This window comes from Patagioenas fasciata, chromosome 3 (genome assembly GCF_037038585.1).
Source record: "Patagioenas fasciata isolate bPatFas1 chromosome 3, bPatFas1.hap1, whole genome shotgun sequence".
Taxonomy (NCBI): domain Eukaryota; kingdom Metazoa; phylum Chordata; class Aves; order Columbiformes; family Columbidae; genus Patagioenas; species Patagioenas fasciata.
In genome coordinates, this window is record NC_092522.1 from 22,642,177 (window position 1) to 22,659,625 (window position 17,449).

The following is a 17,449-nucleotide window of genomic DNA, read 5'->3' on the forward strand; positions in this document are numbered from 1 at the left end:
GTCAACCCCTCTCCAGCTCAAAGCCAACACCTAGTGAGCTGTTTGAAATGCCAAGTGTTACAAAGACTGTTTAAAAGTCAAAAACTCCCCTGTGCTACCTTTAATGAGAAATCAAATAGTAGATGATAGAGAAACTATAATGCTTAGTGTGAAATTTTATCTGGCCTTTCCCTGGAGGCTCACAGTCTTGTATCAGCAGGCCTAATTTAACTTTCAAGCCCTTTCCTTCGCCACTTGCAGGTACCCAAGCATTCATGCTGTACCTGTTGCAGAGAGGAAGCTTCAATGAAAGGTCCGATGCAAAGCCTGACCACTGCTGTTGACTTAAGCTGATACCACTAAGGCTCAATGTTTCTGATGGACCAGGATCTCAGCATGGTTATCCTGAGATCACACACCTTGTGTCTGATGGCCAGAGCCCAGAAGAGCATGTCCAAGTCCATCACAGCACATCACTCTTGCTCTGGCTTCCTAACACCTTCAGCCTGGTGTGGAAGGCTTTGGCCAAGGGGCCTCAGTGGAAACCAGTGACATCTGTGGCCTTTGGGTCAGGTGTCCAATTCATCTTGTAACTTTGATTTCTGAGGATAACAGCAGTGCAACACTGTGCTGGCCATTACTGATTACTTTTTGCCCTAGAAGCTTCAACCTGTTTATTTTTTCCAACAGGAGGTGTGGAGGGATAGTCCTTTGGTTTTATCCAGTATAATAATAAAAAGTGCAGCTTTTATGCCAGTTTCTAAGAGGAAAAGAATCTGAAAAAGAAAAATCTGACACTCACAAACACTCTTTTCTTTTAACAATTCTTCTTGCTATCCAGTAAAATCAAGACAACCTGACAACCTGAATTTCTTTCCACATCTCCTGTCACCTCTCAGGTTTAGAGGATGTGAGATGCTATTTTGGGGGGAATAAAATGAAACAAAAAACAAATAAAAACAAACAAAAACCAAGACACATTAGCAGCTCTACAGGTTAATGACTGTGTTTAGGTCTTACAGATCATACACACCATTAGCAAACAAAGCACCTTCCTGTTCTTTGGGTGGAAGAGTAACTTGTGTCCCTCAGAGATAAAGGGAAAGGTTTTTAGGCTGCACAATCTGAGGCTGATGAAGAAGGTTCACTCCACCGGGCTGCTCATTTCCTGATTTTAGGCTAGAGGATCAGTTGTCGTCTGCTCTGCTGACTTGCAATGCCCCTGTTATATGACCCTTATGAATACATATTCTATTGCCTACCAAGTACCCCTTATATGGATGATAATATTCCTTATCTCTCTCTATGACAGGCATTTCACCTCAAACTCAGGGATGCATTCATCAACTGGCTGAAAAATTCAGCCTATGGAGATGACATATTTACACCCCTTTCTTGAATGCATTGCTTTTAAATACATAATGCTGTTCACACAATAACCTTTCATCTTGTGCAGCCAGCCTCAATACAGGGGTAGTTCTGTGACAGCTTTGCATTTTATGCTGGATGGCATCAAATCTAATGTATGGCATATAAAGCAAGGAAATACTATTTCCTCGAGTGAGAAGTTGTATATATTATTTAATCAGCACAAGCCTCATGTAGACCAGTTTGTCTCTTGGGGAAGGGACATGGGTTGGCTCCCTCAAACCTCTGGGATCCCAGAAACAATATCAAACTTCCTCGAGGTGCCACAACTAAGATACTACCCTTGGTGGTTTAGGGAAGAAGCTTCGATTTCAGTCTTGTAATACTTCCCCTTTAGGGTGTGAATGGGCTTCCCAGGGCTTTGTGAGGAGGAGGTTTCTGCCTGCCAAATGCTGCCAGCAGCATGTGCGCAGTGAGACAGCAGCTCAGGCCAGGGAGCCTCTAGATGTCACTGCCATGCAGCAGAAATGGGCCCCAGAGCCACAGTGGGCTGGGGACACCTGGCCCAGGCACAGCGGGTGGCACTGGCCAGCTTGGCAGACAGCATCGGAAAACCTGCTCGCAAAGGCTGGTGACTTCTTGATCTGCCTGGGCATCCCACGGCCTGGGGCTGAAAAGGCGCAGCTGCCACAGAATGGGGCCGGGTGCAAGGAGCACAGCTGGGATTCACAGGATTAGGTATTTTGGGTAAGGAATTGCCAGGTAAAAGCAACATATTTCAGCTCTAGCCCTGCAGCAAAGGGATTGTAAAGACAAGAGTTAATGCTAAGCACAATAATACCAGATACAGCCAGCACCTCCCGTCAGAAAAATGGCCTGTGCTCCTGCTGAACTACCTAAACACAGAGCAGGGGATTACTCTTGACAGGCTGTCCATCTGCCTCCCTGAGTTTGGGATACTGGGAAAAGAACAGGTACCGCTTTGGAGAAAGGGTCACCATCTCTGGGCAGGATGCAGCAAGAGCTGAGCATGCCTGGGCTTCCAGGTGTCCCTCCAGGCTGCACACAGGAATACCAGTCCCATACTGGTGCACCCTTGCCTGAGAGACACCTGTGACTCTGCAGGCCACATTCAGAGCATCTACTGCGGTGTGGCACGGTTGGTCCCTGCCTCAAGGACTGCATTGCATTAAGAAGAAAAAATTTAAAAAATCATTTGTGCAGGCCATAAGGTGAGTGGGCTAGTGGGCTGCTCACAGTCAGGGTCAAAACCAGCCTTCCCTGCTTCAGCCACGCATGAGGTTATGGTGCCTTTTTTTTTGTTGTTCTTTTCATGATGATGTTTTCGTTACTCTTTATAAACTGCAGCAGTTTCTCTGGGAGAGACCTGATGTGAAGCCAAAGGCGGAAAAGGAGGTTCATTTACTCTGAAACTGGCCCTCAACACTCCCAGTCTCCCATACCAGAACGGCAGGATGGGTTCGCCGAGGCACGGGCGCCAGAGCCACAGTCTCTAAGGCTTCCGGAAAGCCCTAATCCAGGCTGCATGCCCTGGGAACATCTGCAGGATCAGGCCCTGTAGTCAAGACATGCGAGAGCCTCTTCCTCCATGCATCCTGACAATGACGGGCATGGCCTCTGCCAGGCAGACACCAAACATGGGGAGCTTCAGCTCCCAGCAGAAGAGCAGTTAACAGTGGAGCTTCAAAATCTACATCCAGAGATTATGCTCACAAGGTCAGCTGTCACCACTTCTGCACCAAAGTCCTTCTGATGCTAATGGTTGTCTCAGACGCTACCTAATTTCATCAGCTTTTTATCCCATCCTCAGTGCTAGGGAGTTCAGCATCGCTAATCTCATCTGCTTCAGCTTCTGCTTCTTCACATTGCTTGCTTCTTACCCTCATGAGGGTTTTAGCATCATGAAGATTTAAAAATCCTTCTCTTCAGTTTCTAATAGAAGATCCTCTTAGGGCTTTTCAGACCTGTGTCCCTGAGGACTAGAAACTGATTTTCATCAAAAAAATTAGAGAGGATATTATCATAATTGCACGAATCTCAGCACTTTCACAAATGTCAGAAACCTCACGGGGATTGCACTAACATTTCAGAGCTGGCAAACACTGATGAAGGTGTGCAGAGGATTTTAATGGGGGCACCATGCCCATAAAGTTGGCCTTCACAGCTTAATCACACAAAGCTGAGATGTTGAAGTTTTCCGTCTTTATCTAACACTCCACTGATCTGAGCTGCCTTTGTTTTTAATGTTGGCCCCTGTGTTTGTGAAATGTATTAAGCTTCTTGTTGCTTTTGAAAATAATAGTCACTACTGTATTACGGCCAAATCACTGTTTTTCTCCCTATTGACCCAATTTTTTTTTTCTTCAGGCTACCAAACACCCTTGACTTTGCTTGTGGGATGGTTAATCAACAAGTCTGTCACAATGATGGATTCCTCCTGCATTGTTGCTTAATTAGCTTGGTTGGAAGTATAAATCAAGTGGAATACCAATTCTTCCAAGGCTGCAGACAGGCGGCCAGGCTCAGCTTGACAGCAGTGAGTTATTACTTTCTGCCCTGGTGCAGGATCAGCACACGGGCCCCAGAACACAAACGTGAAGGGGCAGTCAGTTGGTCCCTGGGACCGCTGGCGTGCAGCGACCACAGACACCAGAGTGAAGGGTTGGTGTGATGGAGGTGGCCGTGGAGTACAGCCTGCAGCATGTGCAGTCACGACCGGCTGCAGGGGCTCTGCCCATGGGCACATGTGCAGCCCTGGTGTTTGAAGACCTGGCATCCTCAGCATCTGTCCACAGGGAGACAACATCATATATCAGTGTTTCTCATCTGGGATGTCTGGTGGCTTTTTAGTGAAGAAGTATTTCAGTCTGTGGCCAGAGTAAGTTATTAGAGACAAAGATCTTCGTCTCACGAAGGAAACGTGATACATTGTCTGCAAATCAGGATGTTTTAAAGACTAGTCTTAATGCACTGAGCTGAACAGCTTGGTATTTTTATAGATGGGACTTTCACACAACTAGAATGTATTTAAGCCTGTTGACTTGAACTGAATTTCACAATTGCACCATGAATGACTTCCGTGTAGCTACAGACAGCTTGTTTCCAGCAGGTCTGGGACAGCTTGAGCATCCCTGAGTTGCGTGGTGGACATCATACAGAAGTACTTCCAGATTCCTACTTACCCTTTTTGAATTCCCAGACTAAACTAAACAAGCACACTTCTCTGAAATGGACCTACTAATATGCCTTTTTAGCAAAGCATATTTATTTTTCCATGGCCACCTTTTATTTATCTTCTCTCTTTGCTAACTTGTTTTTTTGTTTGTTTGTTGGTTTTTTTGAGAGAGAGAGTTTAATTAATGATTTCAGGTGGGATGTGTAAGTCACACTTTGGAGAACGAGTCAGTTTGTTTAAATATAACTGAAAAATATTGGAATAGTCTAATTTTACTGATTTCCCTTTCCCCACCCCTCTCGTGAAAGGGTGTGTTCAGTGGCCCCTCTTGCACAAGACCTACCAACATGAGTAATGCTCTTGGAGCTGCAGAACGAGACACTGCTGCAGATCGACGTGGTGATATCAAAGACACAGGTCCCTTCTTTACCCTGTGACGTAGTTGTTGCTCCAGTGTGTGACATCTCCCTGCCAAATGAGTAAATCTGTTGCTAGCATGTGGACACCTCAACGGAAACTTGTGCAGAAGGTCTGGGTGAGGCCTAGTGTGAATTATATTGCCATGGCAACCCTGAATTGCTTTCATCCATCAACATTTGTGTCCTTTTTGGTATTTTCACAAATACAGTCTTCAGAGGGTTTTTTTTTTTTTCTCTCTGATAGTTGAGTAGATCACTAGATTTGCTTTTATCACCATGATAAAAATGTATGAAAGTAGAGTTTGTGTGTTGGCTACAGAAAGGTTACAGTTATTTAGCAGATTTAAGTTAAACTTTGGAGAAGGAATTATATCTGAAGAATCCCTATATTTTTAAAGACATCAGGACAGAGAAAGAGAATGCAGTTCAGATAAATTTGTCTCCTCCCAGACAATCCTGATATAGAAAATCAGAAAAAAACACTGAACAATCTGTTCTACATCTCTTATATGCTTCATAATAAATAAATTGAATCCCTACAGCTGATGAACTCAAATATGCACAGACTTTTTTTTTTAATTAATAATTTAAAAAAAAAAAATCACAAACCTTTTCATATTATTTATGAATTATGGTTAATTTCTTCAACCTTTTTTCTGGCATTTAAAATTGGCACACAAGCAAATTAAGAAATAATTCTAATAAAACTGTATCTTAATTGTTTTTGTTACCTAAGTGTTAGGCACTCCTTTCACACAAAAGGCCTAACTCTGTTCTTACTTGCAGTTCTTACTTGAGTTAATGAAGCTGTTCCTGACTTCTGTGCATTAACTAGGAGAACCAGCCATACTATTTACAGGAAGATGAGAGGAGATTCTAGTCAGCACTTCCAGCTTGTCCCAGCCATTAAGTACTACCAGCTTGCTCATGGATCTCTCTCATTTTCCAGCTTTCTCTCTCCAAAGCAAGTCCATTCTGCCTGAAAAGGACTCTTCATCCCAACATCTGAGTACCACAAACCATAACCAAACGTCCACGAGAAACCTGGTTTCACCCGTTCATAGCGGTTTTTCAAGATCCCCAAGGATGGGTCTTGTATGAGATGGCCTTGAGCTGTGTCCTGCTGAGGAGCAGAAAAGCCACCTAAAAAAGAGGTACAGAGACTCACTCAAAAGGGCAACTGAAGGTCAGTCGTTAGAAATCACTGATGAGAATATTTTGTCCAACAGTATTTTTTTCAACAAACAGCCAGTGTGTTTTCCCACATCTCCCATGGTTAGTTACGCTCTAGTTTAAAGAGTGTCAGTCCTCCAAGAGGCCTGTGCTGTGACTGCCCGGTCTCCAGTTGCAAGTGGCTGCTGAGTTGTACAAGTGAGCTGCTTACTAACACCTACAGGCAGAATTTCATTCAAAACCAGTAAGTGAAAATTATGATTAATTATATATTTGCAGAAGTTATGATCAGTTTATGAATGATTCATGAAAGGAAAAAAGACTAAATAGACTATGAATACCATTTGCAAGCAATGATTTAAGCAACTCATGCTCTATAGTGAGGTCCTTCTAGTCTCATATTTGCAACCAATTCCTCATCCACCAAGCAGTCCACCCACCAAATCCATATCTCTCCAATTTAGAGAGAAGGACATTGTGGAGGACCTTACAGAAGTCCAGATAGATTACATCTGTAAGCTCTTCCCTTGTCCACTGATGTAGTCACTCCATCATAGGAGGGTGGTCAGGTAAGACTTGCCATTGATGAAGTCATGCTGGCTATCTCAAATCACCTCCCTGTCCCCCATGTGCCTTAGCATAGCTTCTAGGAGGATCTGTTTCAAGATCTTCCCAGGCACAGAGGTGAAGCTGACAGGTCAGTAGTTCCCAGGGTCCTGATCTCATATCCCCATTCCTGCCTGGATTTACATTTGGTGTAGCTATGTAAGATATGCAGGAGCAGTTGCATCCCTCAGAAGGAAAAAAAAAGACAAGTTCTGCTAGTTTAACTATTGGAAATATATTACCTCAGGTGGAAACCGCTGGCAAGGGGCTGATGAGAGCCACCGGTTGTCTGAGCAACCAATAAGGCCATCAACAATTCCTCAGAAAAAAATTGCCCGAATTCCAATTCCCTTTGCAGCCCCTCTCGTGCTGCAGCTCTCATCTTTTCTCGTTCTCTCAAAACCTGCCACAACCCCAGGGTGAGCTATTTGTAAGGCCCTCATTCATGTTCACCTTGGCCACTCTAAGGGTACCCACCCCTTTCTTCTCAACACGTACAGTACTAAGGAGATGTCTTACCAGCCACTTTGAGCTCTGACATCCCTTTAGGTGTACATGACAAGAGTCAGCCACTGGAAAAAGGAGAAGAAAAGGTACAGTTACATAATGATGTTACACTAAATCTTCAGACATGTGTCTTGATACCTTCAGGCTCTGACCCAGTGACTGCGGTATTTTGTCCTGCACAGGAGAGTTAAGGGGGTTTGGAAATGCCTTTTTCCCTTATTACAATTCACACCTATAAACACTTTCCATATTTTGCTTTCCATGATAAATTATTGCAGCAGCTGCAGCAGGAGCAATTGCTGGGAAAGGACAGCACCTGCGTGATTGTGAGTAGATGGGAATGTGGTTGCCTTACGGACCACCCCGTAAAACAGCTTCAGAGTTTCTGCTTGGAAACTCTGCTCAGCTCTAGGTGCAAAACCGATTTAATCAATTATGAGCCACTGAACTAACCACAGAGTGTAAACAGGAGATGGCAAAATTGTAAAAGTTTTTTTAAAACACATCTTTTTAAACACTGTTGTCAAATAACAGTCCCCAGACTGATAAAATGCAGCACTCAAGCGTATCACTACGGAGCACAGCAGGATTTTTGCTTCAGACTAGCTGATAAAAAGCTTGATGTATCCCCATTTGGCTAGCTATCCTTCAGGCTGTGCTTTTAAGACAAACAGCAGCAGCAAGCATTTGTCTGCAATTTCTTTCTTAAAACCAAGATGTTTCACAATTCAGAATTAACAGATGGGGCAGTAAGAAATGTTTTTTTTTTTTTTTTCCACTTCGTCAAAGTCACTTTGAGCAACGTTTCCAGCAATGACAAGGCTGGCATCAGTAAGAGAAGACTCTGCTTTGGACGTGGATGGGCACCCCTGAACTGTGCTCACTGTAGCGAGGCTGCGGGACTGGGGCCAGGGAACCCCAGGAAAATACCTCCCAGCTGCCCATTACGCACATCCAGCCAGACAAAACCCTCAGTACTGTTGGTGAAAACCCCCTAGCAACATACATCACACATCACCATTAACTTCACCCTCCTGCTAACACACTTAGTGGTCCCACTTTGGACTGGGAGAGAAGGAAGGAGCATTTTTACCTCCATTGCCGTCATCAAAATTTGTGATCCATCCCCTGCTAAGTTTTGAAATGCACCTAGGGGCAGAACGAAAAGAATCACACTTCATGAGGAGGAAGCAAGAACGCAACACAGATGTAAGGCTGTGGCAGCTGAGAAGCAGACGTGACCCCCATGTTGGGATGCTCTGCTTGGCTTGGGCGTCCACACGCGCTTGCCCTGCCGAGCCACATCTCATTTCTGGGCTGGGTAACCTTGTGCCCTGGGTCACAGCCTGGGAAAGCATCACAACTGCAGGGCCAGAATTTGACAAAAAATGTAGGGACAGGAAGTGCTCAATGTGACTGCTTTCATCTGCTCTCATAATTTGTTTCAATAGTAGCTCCTGCCTGAAGAATGACAGGAGAACGGTGAACTAATGAAACACGTGTTCCCACAGGGAAACTTTCTGTTGGTCCTTTTCCACCTTTCCTGGCAGTGAGTAATCACAGTGTGCTTTAAAGAAAGCATTTTTCTTGAAGTCATTAGTATGCCTTGCAAGCTTTTCCCAGGGAATATAAATGCAGATGCTGCTGTTATTCAGCTAGAGTTTGAAATTAACATTGCTGGAAGTTTTCTGACAGAACACTTTGCCATCAGAAAACTTAAATCCATTCAAATATTGAATTTCTATGTATGCATTTATATTGCAGTTTGTCTAGGAGAAATGTTCAAAGCCAAGTGTTTGGATAAAGTCAAAACAAAGTATTTTGAGTTCTTTTTATATATCTTGAAATTACTTTTCTGCTAGAAATGTACTGTTATAAACAGTAATAAAAAGTTGAAACAAATTTAAGTCTGACTATCCTTGAAAGATGTATTTCTCCAGGAGCCTGTTTTTCACTCTGGATGTAAAAGGCATTTTAAGATCATGAATGTTTCTAAACCTGCCTGGCTTTAAACAAAAGTGCAAGGCTGCTGGGAGAGTGTAGGAACAGGGCAGAAGAGCCCACTGATCATCAGCCCCTTAGGAGGCAACCAGAGCTACCTATATGATCCAAAGCAGTGAAAAGCAGAGGAAAGCTGTCGTGATGAAGCACATCCAGCCTATACTGCGCTGAAGAAAGGCACAGAATAAGGAAACCCCCATGTTGCACCCAGCCCCTTGGCAAGGTTGTATCTGCAGTGTTGGGTTTGCGCCCAGGAGTATTTCCAGGAACAAATGGTAGTGCTGAAGGTACCTCCTCTGGGCAGAGGTAAGTGTCCCTTTACTGTTTCATTAACTACAGTTAAAGAGAGTGTGCGAAGAAGCTCCTGCTTTTGGTTTGGGTCTCACCTCTGGCTATCTTGAAAGGATAAGTAATGATTTAATGAGAACTGCTGCACTTATGTCATCATAAAGGTAGACTGCCTTTTATTCCCACTTGGCACTCTTATCTTCTCCTGTAACCATCTTATTCACAATGGTTTGAAAAGCCTGAGAAACGTATTCCACATTAAACCCTCTGTAAAGTGATAACTGAAAGAGTTGAAAGCATATTAAGATACTTATTACAGACAGCAATGAAACTTTTAGAGATTCCTTTCCACATGGATGTAAAGGAGTTGTGTTCACAGTGCCACTTAAAATGTAAGAGAGTCTTTTTTAACATGGAAAAAAATGCCACGGTAATAATTTAGGCATAAGAATTTTCAGCTACAGCAAGTGACACGTATAATCACCAAAAAAAATGGATGCTTACAAGTTATCTGGTTTTTAATGAAAGCATTAAAATCAGGACACACTGACTTTCTGAGCTGCTTCTGCTGTGCTCCCTTGAAATGTGATTTTAGGCAGTGTCATCTGTATGGATTCGCTGACTACTGTTGACCCACAAAACATCAGTGTTAAAAACACAAGGGCAAAAAATGAACACTCATTTCCATGTGCTGTACAAACACAGCTCATTCCAAACAGTAACTAAATTGCTGCAGCAATGTTCTAGCACATGGTTCACAGTTGCTGGGTTTGTTTAACTACCAGTATTTCCAGTCAAAACACTTATTATAGTAAAAATTATGCTTTTGTAAAACAGAATTCCATTTACTTTCAGGCAAAGGCTTATTTTCAAACCCTCCTTGCAACTGTTAGACACTAGGTGGACTCAACACAGGGCATGTCTTATCTGCTGAGAAGAACCTCAGACCTTCTCCCTACCAAAATATGGAGAGAACTTCAATGAAGTTGGTGAGAACATCTCTCCAGGGGGAAAAAAAAAAAAGAAAAAGAAAAAGAAAAACAAAGGGTGCATCCCTTGCTTTTCCAGATTTTAACCAAAAGATAAAGCCTTCCACTTGAGATAACATTTCTCTTTCTTCTTCACTGGCCATGAATGCATGCAGTCTTCTCTCATTGGTACCCAGCAATGCTCCACACCGCCGAGAGGAAGCTCTACTGTGGACCAGATTGCTCAAGCTTGTGTGGAATGGCACCAGCACAAGGGCATATCTTGTTTTTAGAAAATGAGTTAGCATATAGGGGCTCTAAGAACAAGCCTGCAGAAGCCAGGTTACATTCCTGCAGTAAAAAAAAGGGATTGGCAGCTGAAAAAACTCTTAATTATGTTACCATTGCTGCTCACCAAGGAAAAACACAGGGCGGCGTGGTGCCACTGCAGCCCACAGGCATTCTTATGAGCTCTGATGGAAAACTGGGGGCTGACCTCCCTTCCAGCCTGGGCATCACTGTATTCCCTGCTGCTGCTTTCTCCCCATGCTAAACTGCTCTCTACCATCCAGCTGCTCCTGTGGGCAGGAGACAAATCTGGTTCTGGCAAACAGATTACCCAAAGGCATGCCTGGACTTTGTGCAGGTTTGTTATTTCCAGGCTGTGCTGTTAGACATGCATTGTCACATCTAGCAGCATGTCCCTTCCCTCCTGCCATTGCCCTCAGCCTGGCTTTGCAGCCTCCCCGGGGAGGGACCCTGCTGCCACACTCTCTGTCTGATTCCAGGCCCCAGCACCAGGACTGGCCAGTTCTCGGCTCCCCAGTTTAAAAAGGACAAGGAATTACTGGAGAGAGTCCAGTGGATAGCTACAAAGATGATTAAGGGTCTGGAGCATCTTTCTTAAGAGGAGAGACTGAGAGAGCTTGAGAAGAAAAGGCTGAGAGTGGATCTTATAAATGTTTATAAATATCTCAAGGGTGGTTGTCAAGAGGATGGTACCAAATTCTTTCCAGTGGTGCCCAGTGATAAGGTGAGGGGCAATGGGCACAGAATGAAGCACAGGAGGTTCCATCTGAATATGAGGAGAAATTTCTTTCCTTTGAGGGTGCCAGAGCACTGGAACAGGCTGCCCAGAGAGGTTGTGGAGGGTACTTCTTTGGAGACATTCAAAACGTGCCTGAACACATTCCTGTGTGATCTGCTCTGGCAAACCTGCTCTAGCAGTTGGGTTGGACTACATAATCTCCAGAGGTACCTCCCAGCCCCTAACCATTCTGTGATTCTGTGTGATTCTGTGACTCACGGGTCATGGTTTCAAGGCGCAGCATGCAGCACACAAAGTCAGAGAAGCCAATTCTCCTGCCAGCATCACCATACCGCAGGGCCATCAGGTGCAGGAGCTGCTCATTGGTAGCCAGACCTGCAAAAGGAAGAAGAATGACAGCACTGGGGAAGAACTGTAAGACGATGGACCAGTTCTGATGGCCTTGTGCACCCTGGAAAGAAGCTGAGGCCTGTTCTCAGCCCCCCACCCTGTCACGGCAGGTCTCTGCATCCCTGGACAGCAGCTTCCCCTTCCCCAGGTCTGTGCATGAGAGTCAGGGCAGGGTGATGGAAAATCAAAGTCCCTCTAGTCACTTGCTCGAATTGTGGCTTAGGTCAGAAAGCAGGGAACACTGAGCTAAATAATCAAGTGTTATCTCACTTTGCCTTTTTAGCTTTTATTTTCTGTAAGAAAAGGCGAGTTTATTTGGCTCATAACTGTTAGTTTAAGCACAGAATTTACATTAGCACTGTCGCTTTCTGCTAAAGAGAGAGATAGTGCACACTCATACTATTATGCAGCATTGCATGCCTGGGATTCTTAATTTTTACATTTTCTCTTCTATTTGAAAATGGCAAAGGGTGCATTTCTTCTTTTTTTTTTTTTTTTTTTTTTTTCTATATTAGCTTATTATTCAGTATTTGTGTCACAGTCTGTTTGGATGGAAATTGGTATTCAATTGGATGAACAAAAATTGCCTTTCAGAATTACTCTTTTATTAGTTAAATAAAACTACCCTAAATGTGCTGGCTACATAAGAGAAATCATTTAAATATATTGTGAACTAAAAGCTGATTTGCTAAACAAAAGAGAACTTTTCTGCAGAGAGCTGGACTGATAGCTTCGATTTAACGCATTCACTGAGACTTCAGAAGAGTCTTATTTGCTCACTTCTAGTTTTTAGTGGCTCAGTTGGAAGAGAAGTAGCTTTCCTGCTTTTTCAACCAGTTCTAAACTTTTCAGGTTTAAATTAACTCATCATGGAGCCAAATTAGTTGAATAAGCAGAAAAGAAGGAAATTATTTCGCTAAACCTGCACAGGGGGAGATGCAGCTGATGGAAGTGGGTTAGTACAACAACAAACTGGTTGCATGAGCCTAGTTGGAGGCCTACAGCAGGAAGCAGAATTAAAATGCTAAATATTTAAATAATGGAAATACATTTGGATTTAAGATACATTTGAAATTAAGATAAACAAGACTTTAGATTTATTTTCTGGAAGAAAAAGTAATTAAAAAAATCTAATTAATGAAATTTCTTCTTTGATTTTGGTTTTAAATGACTGCCAAGAACCACTGCAGTAGTGAATATTGAATCCTATCTCATTTTTAACCTTTTGAAGGCAGTGGGAATTCAATCAAGCTCTCTCCAGAGAGCAGATTCTTGCAAGCATTGCAGTGCTGCTTACGAGATGCCATAATCATGTCTTACACTAATAAAACACAGACAATTTGGCATGGTCAGTCTGGGATATACTTTCTCTGAAATCTGCTCACCTGGCAAAGTCTCTCAATTAACCTCATCGGCAAGACTGAAGTGTGAGTCCTTTCCGTTCCCAAGACATATCAGTTATGTGCCCTTGCTTATTTTTAAGGTTACTCCTCACACCTTTTGTCTGCTGGATTCTTTATCTTAGTTTTAGTCAAGCTTTAAAATACAGACTTCCTGTGGGTTTTTTTTTTTTTTTGTTGTTGTTGTTGTTTTGTTTTGTTACAATTATTTCAATGCATTTAATATTGCCAGTGAGGAGTTTGTAAATACCCCAAGTCAATGCTCCTGCATTTCAGGGCAGTACTGCTGTTAATGCAGCCAGCCTGCTTTATTCTGGCAGAAAATTTGACCCATCATTATTATGCTTTGAAACATTAGGAAAACAGTGAAAATTAAGCACAGACTTCAGTGTTCTTCTGGGGAAAGCACTGCAGCCTTCATGGAACAACTGGCTGGGAGCTGTATTTAGACACATTAGTGCCATTCCCAGAGGCAGGACCATCTTCCCAAACTCTTTCTGGGGCTGTCCACTCCTTCCTGCTTCAAACCCAGGACAGGGATCATTCTAATGCAAAGCCAGATTCAAATGCAACTGTCTGGCTCAGAAGATGGCAAAAATGAGCTTATAATTTTCTTTTTACCCCCTGCTCAGAACGGCTTGTAGCCTAACATGTATTGAATTTACCATTTAATAATACCTTTTTATCTTTTCACATAGCTGCAGATGTTTTGGCTGCCAGGACATCTCAATGTAGTTTTCCTCCCAGTTTTACACTTTAGCGCCTTTCTTACAGAATGGACCTGGCAGCTTCTCCGTTGACATTTGGCACATTAGTGCTGTGCTCCTCAGGCAGATGCTAATGCTCTGCCCCTCACTCAGCAACAACAAAATTATACATTCCCTGAGCTGACAGCTTCCACACATAGCAGTTCTGCACCAAGTTTCTCCTGGGGGCACCACTCCAAGCTCCAGGTAGTCAAATGGGAGCTTCCCTACTGTAGGACTGGAAGAGGATTGCTGTCTCAGAGCTGTATTTCATGTACAAAGTCTCTGGAGAGACGACCCAGCTCAAATGCTTTACTCGTGTGAAGAGGTCCCATGCTCTCGTTGCAAGTTTCAGCATTGTTGTAGCCAACAGAGGTCAGTGCAAACTAAATAAATGTCTGTCATAGACTTAAGTCATTGCCCTGGAGAGAAACTGCAGGAATTGGGGTAACCGCAAGCATAGGCTGCTCCTTGCTCCTTTCCTTTGCCGGATGTTTTGTCTGTGACCTAGAGGGATGACAGACAGACCAGTTTGTAGGCTCTGGCCAGAGCTATGCAGCCCTGCATCTCTCTGCTGGCTCCCCAGCTGCAGTGCCTTCCCAAAATGAGCTTTCTGTTTCTATGCCTTAAAACAATGCTGACCTCTGAGCACAGCTGTGATCTAACTGGCACCTCTCTGCAATCCAAACTGCTTTCTCCCTGAGGCTCTTTTTTTCTTTCCTCTCTCTTTTTCATCCTTTCCTTCACTGCCACAGGGACAAGAAAGGGATCAGCCCTGCACCTGTGGATGTACCTGCTCTCTGTATCGCACTCTTCAATTCAGACACATCAAGAAATCCAGAATGATTTCTGTCTTCCTTGCTGAAGATGTCCTAAAAAACAGCATAAAGGCAGATTTCAAACTGGCATCAGCATTTCCCACATTTACTACTACAGCTAATTATGTAGGATGCTTTGCCTCCTGAATAAATAGGGTGCAAGAAAGTTCAGTGTCAGAAGGGGTGATCATGACAAGGGAGACCTATTTCCAGAAGGCTCAGACAGTATGTTGTGGTGTAAGAAATCACACAGTTTTGGGTGCACAGAAGCTTTTTTTGTTCAGTCCCCCTGGTTTATGTGTGCAGGCAGCAATGGGAATACTCACACCTCCCCTGACAAAAATACATGGTCTGCTACATGTGAAATAGGCCAGGAGTCCCTGAATGCTGTGGCATCATCTTTCCCAACACACTTTTGAAACCCCACAAGCCACACCTGAGGTGCTGTCAGCGGGAAGAGTACCATTGCTAGCTGGGGAACTGGCACCCCATGTCCTAGGTGGCCTCAGACCATCTTAGCTTTGTCTCAGATTCTCAGGCTGAAACAAAGAGGAGCTCACACAGGTCTGAGGCTTCAGGAAATCTTCCCATCCTGCAGCAAGACTGATGGGAGAAGAATCTGACACAGAGGAGCTGCTTGAATTTAGGTGGGGCCCTTTATACCAAGCTGCTGTCCTCACTGCTTCCAGACATAATGTTTGTCCTGGAGTAAAACCTTTCACAGATAAACTTTCACCAGATCCTACATATTTCCACTTCAAACAACGAGGAAGTGACATTTTTTCAGATGGTTCTGTTCAAGAACTCATTTCAGCTTAGAAAGCTTTCAAAAAAATTGCCAGTGATGGCACACAAACAGAGATCTCCATCAAATTCTGAGCTTGATCGGCCTTCCTACCTCTTCCCACTTTTACCTCAATATACTCTGTGGTAGAGAAGCCTTGGCTGCTTGTTTGAAGCACTTTACACACACCACTGCTTCCTGAGTTCTCAGCCTTTGCATGAGAGGATGGAAATCTGACCCACTAAGCAAGCAACCTTTGCAACATTTTCCCCCCAGTGCTTTGATATCACAGAGCATCTGCTCCTTGCTGACGAAAAGCTCAAGAGTACAGTATCAGCAGAGAAGAGAGAGCAGCCTTCGTGTACCGTGTACTTAGTGAGACTTCGCCAGAGGCTCCCAAACTCCTGCAATGTGAGTCGTCCATTAGAGTTGAGCTGTGCATTTAGTTAAGAATTGAACGGTTAATGAGGGCTAAACCTGGCTGTCTATGTTTCCGAGAATGCTGCCCTCACATAAAGACAGATGCAGTCTTTGTTACTTTGTGCTGAGAAAGCTAAGAGCTTTTCTGCTCTCAATTAAGCTTAGAGTTAAATTCACCTTCTTTGGCCGACTGCACAGCTGCTCATACCTGTGCTCACCAAAACCACAAAAGGTTTCTATTTATATGGTGCCTTTAACCACAAGGCAACCTGCAGTGATGGCTTCAGTTGACACGTAGCCAACTGAGCACAGAGGCCCCTGTGGACAAACGTGACCACGTACTCCAGACTGCACGGGCACATCACCTTGCTTCTGTGCATGAGTATTAGTTCTGGCTGGGTCCTCCTGGAGAAACAGGCACTGAAGGAGCCAAGATCATGAGGAGGCAACCCTGATGCGTGCATATGCTGCAGCCAAGAAAACACTTTCCCACTTGAGCTGCAGGAGCCCAGGGGTGTCAGCAGATACCCCCCAGGGGTGCTTGAATAACTGAGTCAGTGAACCTGCTCCCCTCCCTACACCATCTAGCAGCCCTGGACAGACATGTAGCACCTCACCTAATGCAGCTGAGGTGTCAAAAACTCCCTGAAAGCAAAACTCATCACCAGTGAAATACAAGCAGACAAGGGCCACTGCCCTGAAACCTGAGTGAAAAAAAAAGCTGATCTTGTCTTTGCAGGCCAGGATAGGTCACACTGTACATGGGTTGTATGCAGCTCAAAGAATGAAAAATCCATCTTGAATTAATGCAGAGCAGTGGCTTTGTCAGTTCTTTGCACGTGCCATGCATTCACAGTGCTCACTTAGCCCAGAAGGGGCTTTGGAAAGGGGGAAAAGTCTCTTTCACTGGCTAGATGCAGAAAGCTGGAAAGAGAGAGGGACTTCTGGTCATTTTTATTCATTCTCTGGTAGTTTGTAAAGGTCTGAAAATGTCTTGAAGTTATTTCAAGGCATGGAAGAAAAGAGACAGTGAGCAAGCAAGGGGGAGAAAACACACAGAAAAGAACTTATGTTTTCATCAAGAATCCCTCTTGTTCTACAACAGCCAGCAATGTATTTCCAGTGTCGCCTTGTTAACAGTAAAAAAAACCTGTGCGATCCATCTAAATAGGGAAGGTACACTGGAAGGGATGAATGGCCTGCCAGGCAAGTGCCTGTGGTTCGGCAGTGACTGCACTTCTCCCCCTAATGCCAGCTTTGCTGGCAATGCTGGCAGCCTGATGCAGCTGCCATCACAGGCCAATGTGGTTGCATCCATGATGGAAGACCCGAGCTCCA

At 44.0% G+C, this 17,449-nt stretch overlaps 1 protein-coding gene across 1 annotated transcript in view; it reads right to left on the reverse strand.

Annotated features, from left to right (window-relative positions):
* Window positions 1–5,617: 5,617 nt before the first annotated feature.
* CAPN13 (calpain 13) overlaps window positions 5,618–17,449 on the reverse strand; it is a 46,828-nt gene continuing 34,996 nt past the window's right edge. Inside the window, exons 16-21 of the mRNA XM_065834094.2 lie at window positions 16,057–16,125; window positions 14,883–14,961; window positions 11,812–11,928; window positions 8,342–8,397; window positions 7,261–7,313; window positions 5,618–6,105 (exon numbers count right to left, since the gene is read on the reverse strand). Of these exons, the coding sequence (XP_065690166.1) occupies window positions 7,287–7,313; window positions 8,342–8,397; window positions 11,812–11,928; window positions 14,883–14,961; window positions 16,057–16,125 (348 nt within the window). The 3' untranslated portion in view covers window positions 5,618–6,105; window positions 7,261–7,286. The remainder of the gene's footprint in view (window positions 6,106–7,260; window positions 7,314–8,341; window positions 8,398–11,811; window positions 11,929–14,882; window positions 14,962–16,056; window positions 16,126–17,449) is intronic.